Source organism: Durio zibethinus, chromosome 3 (assembly GCF_047325235.1).
Source record: "Durio zibethinus cultivar Kanyao isolate XHJ-2024 chromosome 3, ASM4732523v1, whole genome shotgun sequence".
NCBI lineage: Eukaryota > Viridiplantae > Streptophyta > Magnoliopsida > Malvales > Malvaceae > Durio > Durio zibethinus.
Genome location: NC_143164.1, coordinates 30,452,030 through 30,464,725, shown reverse-complemented (window position 1 = coordinate 30,464,725; position 12,696 = coordinate 30,452,030). Strand labels below are relative to the sequence as shown.

The 12,696-nt window shown below is 31.7% G+C and overlaps 2 protein-coding genes across 8 annotated transcripts; one reads left to right on the top strand and one right to left on the bottom strand.

Annotated features, from left to right (window-relative positions):
- The first annotated feature begins 2,511 nt into the window (after nt 1–2,511).
- LOC111283375 (putative protein phosphatase 2C 49) lies at nt 2,512–4,863 on the top strand. Its single transcript, XM_022871875.2, has 4 exons — nt 2,512–2,864; nt 3,350–3,547; nt 3,636–3,871; nt 3,976–4,863. Exons 1-4 carry the CDS (start codon nt 2,676–2,678, stop codon nt 4,541–4,543), a joined length of 1,191 nt encoding a protein of 396 aa, XP_022727610.2. The 5' UTR covers nt 2,512–2,675; the 3' UTR covers nt 4,544–4,863.
- Nucleotides 4,864–5,518: 655 nt separating this feature from the next.
- On the bottom strand, nt 5,519–9,027 carry LOC111283374 (uncharacterized). 7 transcript variants are annotated; one of them, XM_089758474.1, is made up of 8 exons: nt 8,653–9,027; nt 8,416–8,515; nt 8,219–8,314; nt 7,999–8,051; nt 7,147–7,195; nt 6,372–6,474; nt 5,895–6,028; nt 5,519–5,809 (listed from the first exon to the last, which is right to left on the bottom strand). In XM_089758474.1, the coding sequence occupies exons 1-7, from the start codon at nt 8,889–8,891 to the stop codon at nt 6,012–6,014; spliced, it is 657 nt and encodes a 218-aa protein (XP_089614600.1). In that variant the 5' UTR covers nt 8,892–9,027; the 3' UTR covers nt 5,519–5,809; nt 5,895–6,011. The 7 variants fall into 7 exon arrangements, with proteins under 7 accessions (XP_089614600.1, XP_089614602.1, XP_022727608.2 ...); XM_089758475.1 differs by having other exon boundaries at nt 5,681–5,809; nt 5,902–6,028; XM_089758476.1 differs by lacking the exon at nt 6,372–6,474.
- Nucleotides 9,028–12,696: the final 3,669 nt, after the last annotated feature.

Sequence of the window (12,696 nt, the reverse complement as noted above, 5' to 3'; positions counted from 1 at the left end):
TTTTTTTTTGCAAGTCTTCTTATTTATTAAGTAATATCTAATCAATCATAAACAAATTTGTTATGGGATTTGAGTCACTATTTTTAACATATATATATTTTAAATCTAAATGGTTAAAGAACATATAAAAGCTTTTGAAATATGATTTGACATATGATATCTTTTGAAATATCATACATAAACAAAATTAATAGTATGGATGAATGATAACAAAAGCTTTTTTTTTTTTGACAAATGCAATAAAAAGTAAAATTGGTGATATGATAATAAATTAAAATTGAGAATAATTTTAACATATAAGTGTAGGTTTGATGTTTAATTACGTTATCATTATAAGTTTTTGTGATGTGAAATTTTAGGAGACATCGCAATTAAGATGCCCATTGCCAATTACAAAATCTAAGGATGACCATATTAACATATTTTAAGCTTTCAAGTGGAATAACATAAAAATAGAATAGAAAACAAAAATTCAACATTCTCATGATAAAAACGGTTTACTTTAGTTTGGGTTAACCTAAATGATGATTTGCAAAACAAATATTCAATATCTTATTAATATCAAGTGGGTTTGAAACGTACAGTCAATTACCTTAACTAAACTCCAACTATGGACAAAAATTATTCTGGTAAAAAGGTAAAAAAGTTTTTTAAACAAAATTTTAATAACTATTTAAATTTTTTATATTTAATTATAATCAATTTAAGTATTAAATTTTTTATTTTGAATAATTGAATTTTTAAAAATTTAATTTTTACCTAATTAAATTTTTAAACATTTATTTTTATTTAATTAAACTCTCGATTGTATAAAAATAATTAAATAATTTTTCTCTAAAAAAGATTCAATTAGTGAAAATAAATATTTGAGAACTTAATTGATTGTAAAAAAATAAAAATAAAAACTTGAATGATTATTGAATTTTAATTCAAAAATTTTTTTTGACCTTTTTGTTAATTATTTTATATGTACAAGTTGATTTTTCCTAATATATATTAAGTGAAAAATGAAAGTTCTATAAATCCAAAATTATACTTGGTAAGATAATTATTAATTAATATATTATTGGCGAAAAGAAATCATCAAAATGAGAGATATCATGTACAGTTATTTCATTATAATTTAAAATTATATAAATTCATTAAATTTTTTTAGAATTTACAATTATAAATGATGAATTCTTTTTATTATAATTGAATAATCAAAATATTCATTTAATAATCAATAATAAATTAAAAAATAATTAGATAATTTAATATTAAATTAAATTAAATCATAAATAATAAGATTTGAACTTAAAATTTTGATTTTAAACTTTCTTCTTATCACTAAATAAAGAAATTTTAATTTTTATGCATTTAATATTATAAATTAAATTTTTTAATATTAATGTAGCATACTTTTATTGTCAAAAGTAAAATTTAAATATAAAAAAGCATAGAATATTTTTTCTGCCATCGGATAAAGTGTTCATAAGTGAAATAATTTAATTTTGAAACATCTAAAAAATTAAAAATAAATGGAACTGAACTAGTAATTTTTTAAATACATTAAAAATCATCGCAATAGCGATCTGGCATCATATTTAATGAAAGTATATTATTATAAATTGCCGTTTTAAACATTCCCTAACAAAATCATTTCTCAACATTAATTTTCACAAGCAATCACATCTAAAAATCCTAATTTACTTGTACATCCCTGTCGTCCTCCATTTCTATGTTCGTACATTTTTCTTAAATCCGGCCTTGTTATATTATGCACGTGAAAGTGAAAAAAAAAAAGAAAAATGTTACTGACTGTAAAAGTGTGAGTGGTACTGTTATGAACCGTACAGTAAAAAAAATTCATGATCAAAATGAAAGAGCTTCAATGTTGCATCTCCGAATGATCTGACAGTGCGGTCCTGAAGCAGTTATAACAGCGTCTTCAAAATTTCCACATGCAAAAAAATCACATACTCGTCATTTACTGCAAAATTTTAAGCAATAAATACCTGACTCGGTGATTATCCAACCAACAGAAGCGAGCGCTTGCTGGCGGTTGCCAGCAAATATGAACACAATCGAATAAATAAACCATTAAAATATTCGTCGTTGGCGGGACCACTTTACTTTCCAAATTACCCCTACAGAGACCTTCTAATGCCATGTTTATCCTATTACATTTCCCCAACAACAGTCAAACTTGACAACCGCTTGAAGGTCCCCGAAGGATGAATCGGTCATTTTCCAACGAAGCAGCGCCTTCGGCAATATAGCTCAAAAGAAAAAAAAAATCAAAAGGGTGACGCGTCGACGTAAAAACCATAAAATCTTTCACGTGTCCGTCACGCCAAAGCCGCCCTGCTTTTTTATTGCGTGTGTGAATTGTGATCATCAATGATCGACTCCTCCCACAAAATCCCAAGGTTCTATGACTTACACGTGTCAACCAACAGCAACTTTTTCTAATTACCGGTTCGTCCACGTTTCTGACCTTTCAAATGCCAATTCAAGACCACCGTCTCTAAGTTTGCTCATTTTTGCTACTCAAAAACTTTTTTTAAAAAATCATTTCTTCTATTTATCGCGAAGAAAAAATCTAAATCGACTTTATTTGAGTTTGAAGAGTAGACGCTTTGTTGCGGCGTTTTTGTGTTTGATAGTGGTAGTTGTCTGAAAAAGGAAGAAAGATGGTAGCTGAAGCTGAGGTTGTTTGTCAAAAGAGGGTGCCGGTGTTGGACGTTCAATATTTTGGTAAAGGAAGTAATATGGAGGAGATTGATGAAATTGTTGCGATTTCGTCGACGGTTTCTTCGCCTAAGTTTGGACAAGCTCTTTTAGCTGAGTCAGTTGCCGCCGATTTATCCACCTCTCAACTGGTCAGTCAGTCTTTTCTCTTTTTTCCCTGTTTTTATGTTGAACCTGAATTCTGAGGAGGTGTTGACTCCCAACCAAAAAAGGTTGAGCTGTAAATATGTTGCCTTTTTATTTTTATTCATCCAATTTTATTTTCTTTGGAAGTTTAACTGAAATGATTAATTTTTTTTTTTTTAGAATATATTGATAGCTGACATCTCTAGGATCCATAGATTTCAGGGTTTTGTAAAAAGATGCTAAGTTTATGTGTTTGGTGACTGGAATTTGACAACATTGAGATTTGAGAAGGTTGCATCTACCCATGTTTATTTGCATCTAGGGAATAAAACATCCAATTTGTTTAGTTTTGGCCACATCTATTTGGAGATACCTCTAGTTGCTACTAATAGTTTGCTATTATTTCAATTCAAGAGAAAATATCGTTCTAACCATTAAAGTTTAAACCTTTGAAGAGATAAGCCTTATATCAAATTTTCTTCTAGTTCAGGATGTGAAATCTCCGGAAAAAGTCCCAGATCCAAGTACTGAATCTACCGTCCTGCAATTTGTCCCAAGCATCCGTTCAGGTAGTTTTGCTGACATCGGACAGAGGAGATACATGGAAGATGAACATATTAGAATAGATGATCTATCTTCACATTTGGGATCCCTTTTCAAGTTTCCCAAGCCTAGTGCTTTTTATGGGGTAATTACTGTTTTGGCTGTGTTGCTACTGCTTTAATTTGATGATGCTGTGTGATTTATAACTAATTTAGGTTCCACCTTGTATCCAGGTGTTTGATGGTCATGGAGGTCCTGAGGCAGCAGCTTATATAAGGAAAAATGCTCTTAGATTCTTTTTTGAAGATGTTAATTTTCCACAGACTTGTGAAGTTGATGATGTTTTCCTGGAAGGGCTTGAGAATTCCCTTCGGGAATCATTTCTTCTTGCTGACCTCGATCTTGAGGATAATTGTGCCGTGAATAGCTCTTCTGGAACAACAGCTATTACTGCTCTGATATTTGGAAGGTTTGTTCGTGCATTATTGCTGCGATTGCTATTTATTCAATTCAATTACTTGAATGTTGTTTCATCTTTTGAATCTCTAGCTGACTAGTTTTTCTGGGCTTTAGCCTACTAATGGTGGCCAATGCTGGTGATTGCCGAGCAGTTCTCTGCCGAAAAGGGAAGGCAATTGATATGTCTGAAGACCACAGGCCTATTTATCCATCAGAACAGGAGAGAGTAAAAGGGCTGGGAGGGTATGTTGATGATGGGTATCTCAATGGTGTTCTATCAGTTTCCCGAGCCTTGGGGGATTGGGACATGAAGTTCCCTAGGGGTTCTTCACCTCTCATTGCAGAGCCTGAGTTTCGACAAGTGCTTCTGACAGAGGATGATGAGTTCGTCATCATCGGGTGTGACGGGATTTGGGATGTTATGTCAAGTCAACATGCAGTTAGCCTAGTTCGCAGAGGATTGTGGCGCCATGATGACCCTGAGCAGTGTGCTAGAGACCTTGTCAAGGAGGCCTTATGTCGCGACACATGTGATAATCTTACTGTGATCGTTGTATGCTTCTTTGCACCTGATCACCGGGAGCAACCATCTCCTAGGCAAAGAAGATTGAGGTGTTGTAGCCTGTCTGCAGAGGCCCTGTGTAGGTTGAGGAGTTTGTTAGATGGCAATGCCAATCGGTGAATGTAAATAGAATCTTTAAATAATACTCTTGGTCAATATAGGATGTTATACTGTTTCTGGCTGCTCCAGTTACAGCTATAAAAAACAGCTAGCAGTTTTGAAGGGGATGCTTTTGGTATATTTATGGTGGGTTCTGGGCGGATGTACATAGATGATGGTGGTGTAGAGATGGCCCGTATATTATTGTGTTCTCCAAGTCATTTATGGATTCTTTTACTCAAAATCCAGGGTGGCAGCACTTTGGTATTTCATTGTTCATTTGTGAGATGTATGTGTATATATATTGTCAATAAAGATGGAAGTTTTCGTTGCTGTCTTCATTTGTGAGATGTATGACAGAAGATGCTTGTTTTCTGTCGGCCAGGAGTGCTGAACGGCTATAGCAAGTCCACACGGGAGGAAACTTCCTATTTTTTTCTTGTTAGATACATTTGGATTAGAATGAAGCTAAAGGAGGAAAGAGTTGAGCTTTGGCTTTTATCCCCCTCTACAGACCGCAAGTACTTCAACCTATTAGAAGTGCGAGGGCACAGGATGAAATTGCATCTCAACATTAAGTTTCGCCTTTCCGAGTAGAAGAGCCTTTCCTTTATTATTTGTTCTCCATTTTTCAATTGCTTTAAGTAAAAGGGGAAACGGAAAATATCATATAATCACTCGAATATCTTCAAGCTCGTTGGCTATTTGATTTTCCTTTTTTTTCTTTTTTTTTTTTTTTGGGGGGGGGGGGGGGGGGGGGGAGGGGGTGTTTGATTGGGGAGGGTTTCAACGTGGGATTTAAACTAATTCCTTCAATTACTAGTGCCGCTGATTTAAGCTGTGTTGAGCACGAAAAATGGATCGTTAAGCTTCAACAAATGGATCGTTAGTAAGATCACTATGGTTGTTGTTAGTAACTGCGACGTAGGCAAGTCCTTTGCTAACAGCAAAGTTATATCATATTTCAGTTTTAATCGAATTAACTAATCAAAATGATTTAATCAGTTTTAACTTTTTTATTATTATTACTATTATTTCGTTTTATTCTTGAATTTCAATACTCACAAATCAACAATGCGGCATAAGTGATCATGCCAACTCAAGCTAATCTTTCAGTTTAAGGTGACATGATTTCTTCAATGTCAAATCAACATTGATCTTTTCCATGCCTCAGGACCCAACACCAACAGATCCTCTTTCGATATCAAATAGATTTATATCCAAGAACACCCCCTGCCAATGCGGAATGTGGGTGATGGCAAACTGTTCCCTTGGCGTCCAAATCATCTATAAACCAAAAGAAAAAAAGGCGTGCGTAAGACATCATCCATTGAAAAATAAATAGGATCCAGCATTTGAATTAAGAAGTTACCTCTAACCTATTAACGATCTTGTTCTAATAACCACAGGAAATTCTGCTATAAAATCAAAGTACACAATCCCCATACACATCATGTGTAGTATACTTTTATTTCTTGCAGTTCAGACTTCACAACAGTATTTTTGCTGCAGCAAGAGGAGTGAGAACACATCAAGGGCTATTAAGGTTATCTGTTATTATCAACAACATATCTCATCAATGAAAAATTGATGCATTTATGCACACTACGACCCAACCCCCCACACACACACACACAAAAAAAAGGCATTTACATCGAGTACTTGACTAGAAGTTAAAATATCATAATCCTAAAGCAGGATAGATATTTAAGAGAATAATGAAAATTTGTGAAACATTTCATTATCCAACACAATTGACATTGCAATTGAATATAGAACTTTATTTATTGGAAGAAACGTTCACATCAAAAAATCAGTGGAATTATTGTCACAAGGTCTGAGTCCTGACCACCCAGGTGAGATGATTGTCTTGTTGAGCCTGAGCTTTTAGCAAATTTTGCAAACCGATCCAAACCACGTTTGAGTAAGTTTTCAAGGAAAGGTTGAAGTACCTGAATATATAAAGAGAGGAAAATGATGGAGTACTTCATGTTAGCTCAGATGTGACAAATGATTTCTCTGAGAAAAACTAAATGAAGCATTATCCTTTTGCAATACATCAAGTTAACTATTAGTATTTATTTTTTCCAATGGTAAGAAATTCGAGGTGTTCGCCTCAATGACATTTTTATCATGGCAATAAGACTTATGGATGCGACCGGAGTCAAAAGTTGAGGAACTTCATATGAAACTGTTAGCTGGAAAGGAAAATTGCAACAAGTGAGCACAATTCTAAGTGATAGCCAATAAAAACTCATCAGCTCTCTACTTTATGATTTCTCTCATAAAGCTGTAGCACAAAATGTTTGAAGCTACATGGAACAATTTTCCATTTACGATATTTTTTCTATCAATCCACCTGGATTTTTTTTTCTATCAATCCACCTTTCATTCTGCCATTATGTAAACACATGAAAAAGTGTGTTTTTATAAGTGGCTATGGCTATTTATTGTATTGGTCACAAAACTGCAACATCAATCAAAAAGGTAGCATATGCACATAGATTAATCCAAATGTTGGTAATAAGGGAGAAAATTTGATAATGCAGTTCATGACGTTTAAGGAAACAACAGCAATGAATCAACAAAGCATCAAATCAAAATATTGTATAGAGCAGCCTCACTTCTATTAAACATGATGAGGGACCTTGTGGATAAAATCGAGCAGCACCCCTGCCATGTAAAAGATCAAGTTGTTAAGACTCTACCATAAGTTGAGAGAAATGATAAAAAAAAAGATTTATTCAAAGGAATACAATAATGTACAAATAAAGAAATGACCTAGCTTTTTCATTACATGAAACCAAAGGAACTTCAGGGTCAAGAACAAACAATACTAGATGTAGTCATGTTACATACGAAACAGAAAAATGTTGTCAGTGCAAAAGAATGTGCTAAAAACAACCTGGAAGTGGCAAAGTTTAAGTGGATAAAGAGCTTTGATAATGGTTTTAAAAAGTTGCATTCAGTCTTTCTTGAAGTTGTAAAGTTTTAAAAACAGCATACTTGAAGGAACAACATGTGGAAATTGAAATGGAAATTCTATAGTAACATAATTTATGACTCATCAGAAGATTGCAGATTTATAATACTACCAAATTTCTATTTTAGTGACATAAAAAATTTTATAATAGCAAGAATCTACAGCTTTTTCCTCGATGCTTCCACAGATCATCTTTCACACTTCCATTGCATCATTTCCATCAGTACCTGAAAACGTAATAATTTGTTTTCTTATGCTGCATAGTTTCAAGTCAGCACCCAATTTTGCAATACATAGCCTTAACAGATATGCAAGAGTTTCCCAGCACAATCTTCTGTGATGGCAGGTGGTTAGTTCATAAAGCTTTGGCCATCAACAAGACAGAGCAAACGCAAACTCACAAACTGTCCTAAACGAAAATGCAGTTTTAGTTATTCATGTTTGCTTCAATGATTGAATGACAATTTCTGCTACTGGGTTCTTTTCAGCTTGCCTGTTAGGAAGTCCTTCCAGATATTTCCAGTGAATTTTCTGATTTGGGATGGGCTACAAAAGCAAATAAAGATCAGTTGAATTGAAATTTGTAGAAACTCTTACCATTTGAAAAGATAATGATACATGAATAAGCAAAAGAGACCCCCTTCCCCCCCCCCCCCCCCCCCCCGCCAAAAAAAAAAAAAAAGAAGGAGCTAAGCCAATATCATGATCCTTACTTGCATATTTCTAGCAAGCCAAGAGTATTCAAGATCACTACCAAATGCTTTATATTTCAACGTCCACCGTGACAAGTCAGGCTTATCTTCTAATACCTAATTAAAAAAAAAAAAAATCATCCATCAAATTCTCCAATGAAATCATCACTGTAATCTGTAATACAACTAGAACATATAAGAATAAAACATGGACTTACCTTGACGGATGAAATGAATGGCATCCAATTGGGAATTGCTTCACGATCAGAGTAGCATTTGTAAGCCACCGAGGCAGGCACATCAATTTCAGTTTTTACCCTGAATTCGGTTGCACCAAAAAATTTCAGTCAACATATATATAAATATATAAATATATATATATATATATATATATCTGTGTGTGTGTGTGTATTATGGTCAATAGAAAGAAGAGAAGGGAAGATTCCAAAATTTACGTGCAGTCCTGCCACTTCATGACAGGAGAAAAGGGCCTGGAGAAAGTGAAAAAGGAGCCCTTCTTAAAGGACCGACATGGGATTCTGATGAATATACTGCTAAGAGAAGGTGGCTTCAAAGACAAGACTCTGCAACTGGGTAAGGCGGTAAACAGGATAGCATTTCTGTTGGTTGGGGAGACATGGCTGAGCCTGGTAGCGTTTGGGCTTGAAATGAAGGAAATTACAGCTAAAGACATAGCTCCAAAATTTCTGTTGCAGAAAACAAAAATACAGAGGGAAGAAAGATAGAAGGCGACTGGACACCAAAATTCCAAATCCACAAGCGCGGCCAGCAGTCCAGCACCAAGATTTTCTGCTACCCCCTAATATGGTTTTATTTTAGGCTAAAATAATAAAAAAATTTTAAATTTTATACTTAAATAAATTTTAATTTTTATTATATTTAAAAAAATTTTAAATTTAATTAATTTTAAATTTTAAATTTATATTCTAATAAATTGTTAACCTTTAATTTATATAATAAATATTTTATTTCAAATAAAATTTTATTTTAAATATAAATTAAAAATTAAAACTTTATTTGAATATAATAAAATTATATAATTTATTTAAAAAATAAAGTATTCAAAATTTTTAACATTTTAGCCTTTTATTTGTTTTTTATTTTTAAAGATGGAATGCTAGAGTTACAGACGAGGACGTAATTTAAAAATCTTCAAATGAAATAAAGGGCAGAATCAAGAAAACATAATAGATAATTTAAACATGTAACAGAAGGCACTTTAAAAATTATTAGAATCATTAAAGAAGAAACAAATTTTAATTTAAAACATATGGATCAAATCAGTCATCAATTAAAAATAAGAGATATATTCAGAAATACACAAACATCTATTATGTCAAATATAAGTATAATAAAATATAAAATATATAAGTTTATATTTGATGCCTTACCAGTGTATAAAATCTATACACTGTCAATAAATCAAATAATATCATCTTATTAACGAGTAAATATTAATTTTTAAAATAAATAATATAAAATAAATATTTTTAAAAAAAAAACTTGTTTATTAATAAGGTTTTATCATTTAATTTACTTCATTAATAAGATGATATCATTCAATTCATTGACCTATCAGTAAATTAAATGATATGACTTTATTAATGAGTAAATATTAATCTTTAAAATAAATATATATAAAAATTAATATTTATTTAAAAAAATTTACTCATTAATAAGATGACGCCATCTAATTTACCTTATTAATGAGATGATATCATATAATGTACTGAGAATGTATAAAATTTATATATTAGTAATACATAACATGTAAAACCAAAATATCTTAGCATTGATATCTCTTATTTTATACTAGATAAACAAATCCTTGAGCATATGCCTTTCTATTTGTCTATTACATATTGATTCTAAATTGGTCATGCATAGATTTTGAAGTTTTATGCAATTGATCCTAAATTTATCATAGATAGATTTTAAAGTCTACTATATCCTCATTATCATTTGGAGATGTATCCTTCTTTACTAAAAAATATTAACCTATCACAAATTCGTATCTTTTCTTAATAGCTACAATATTTTTTAAGAAAATAAACACACAAACCAGATTTCCTAATTTTATTTACTGGTAATACAAAAATTTTGACTTTTTAAATTACTTAATTTGATTTATCATTAATACAAAAATGTGTTTAAGATGTACCCAATTACAGACGATGAAAGTTAGATCCTCATGTTAGATTACGGAAGCTCCTAAATAAAACAGGAAATCTAAAACTCAAGTGCAACCACCGATTTGCAAAAACAAATTTATGACAAATCAAGCTATCAATAACAAAGCACAAAAAACAAAGTGATCACATGCAAAGATATATATATATATATATATATATATATATATATATATATATATATAAAGAGCAATAGAAAAATTGTTATTTCTAGTATTTTCCTTCCAAACATAGCATAACACAACTTCATTTAACATAATGAAAAACGATAATATCATATTTATAGATTTATATATAATATTTTTTGAGAGAATAGATTTATATATGAAGCAAAACACTATAGATTTAGTATATATTCCCTTTTGTCTCATTCTTTTTGTTCATTTTTATTATTTAGGATGTCCTAAAATTATGTTATTTTTTTTTAACATTTAAAATTTTTATTTTTTTATATTTTAAAATTATATTTTTAAAATTTTTTTAACTTTTTGACATAAAATTAATGGAACTTTAAGTTTATAAAAAAATTTTAATTTTAATATTAAATATATTAAAATCAAAATTTTTTTAAAATTTCATAAAAATTAATATTAGTCAAACAATTTGGACCGAAGGAGTAATTATATAAACAACTTTTAGGTTATCCTTAATATTCTTCATTTGTAGATAAGCTTCAAAACAAAAAACTTTTATTTTTTTAAAATTTAGGCAATAACTTTGCTGCCTAATAGCTTCAAAGGCTAGCTTAAGCCTACCTAATTAAAATATGTTTAATCAAACTGGTTATTATTACATTATACAAATGTGAAAGGAGAGAAAGAGGAGTTGATATGATATCTAAAACAACTATAAAAATTTACTAATCAAGATAAAAAAACCTTAATGACAACATATAAATTGATAGAAAATATCATCTTTCTCCAAGCAACTAATCTAAAATGTCAAAAATAATGCTTTTTGTTACATTCATTTATTAAGTCAACATGGTCCATTCGCTTGGGTGCTTAGTCAGCACACGCCTAGTTATCATGTCATATCTCTTCGAGAACTGACTTGTTCCTCATCAAAAAAGGGCTCGCCTAACATCCCTATTGACGTCTTATCTAGACATCACTTTAGAATTGAACACTTGGCCTTTAGCTTTTTTAGGACCATTAAATATAGCCCACACTTGCCAAAGATCATTAAATGTAGCTCACAGTCACCCACGTAGACCCTTTTTAAGCTCTACGTAGACTTACCATCAACTGTCAATTATTTCAATCAATTATTACCGCCCTTCATCTCATATATAAGGTAAGAAGGAGAATCAGGTACATAAGAACTTAAAACTTAACCATTCTTTCTATTGAAGCTTCCTCCACACATCTCAACTCTTCTTTCCTCTAAAAACCCTAAGTACCCAATTGACTTAAATTTAAGAGCATGTCTTGGAGAACCAATTTCGATGCCCCCTAATTGTACTTTATGGCTATAGGTTCAGGCCACTTCATCTTTAATGTCTTATAAGCTCTTTCTAGCTAAAATACCCAAAAAATACTATTAACAATTGGCGTTGTTTGTGGGAACTGACAGCCATGTACGTCATCCCCATTATTTTGAAACAACAACACCTGCCATAAATGAAACAACCTTACCTACAACTATCTTTGATGCAATAACCATGTTATCAACCCCTTTCCTACAAATCCCATCACCAAACCTTACCTGATAGGATCCCAAGTATGAACACATCTCTTCATTCCCTAGCAACCCACTTTTATTAAATGTATGGACTGCGCAACCTCTAAGGTTTACAAAAATATGATGGAAATTTTATCTCTAAATATGACATTAACTCTACTATTGGTCCACAACATTGTCGCTGGACCCTCAACCCAGCATCCCAACCACCTCTTATCTAGGTCCAGTCCTCACAATCCATTAACGTGACTCATTGGCAAAACATTTTCCTTATAATATCCATCATACATGTCTCACTTTCTGTCCCACAAATCCTAATATACCAACCAAATATGCAACAACCTTCCCTAAATTTTTACCAAGTATTAATGACCTAACTCTAGCTTTTGAATACCAAAGTAGCCAACTAGTAAAGGCTGCTTCAACAGCATCAATAGGCTACCCAATAACTATCACAAGAGAGACCACACCCAAGAAAAAGTTCTATTTTCTCCTTCAGAGAACCACTGTAAAACCTTACCCACCCTAAAGAAAGCTACCCCCAACCCATCTAAGATAGTTTTTACCCTAACAACCCCACTACATAAAATCAAACTCACACAAACC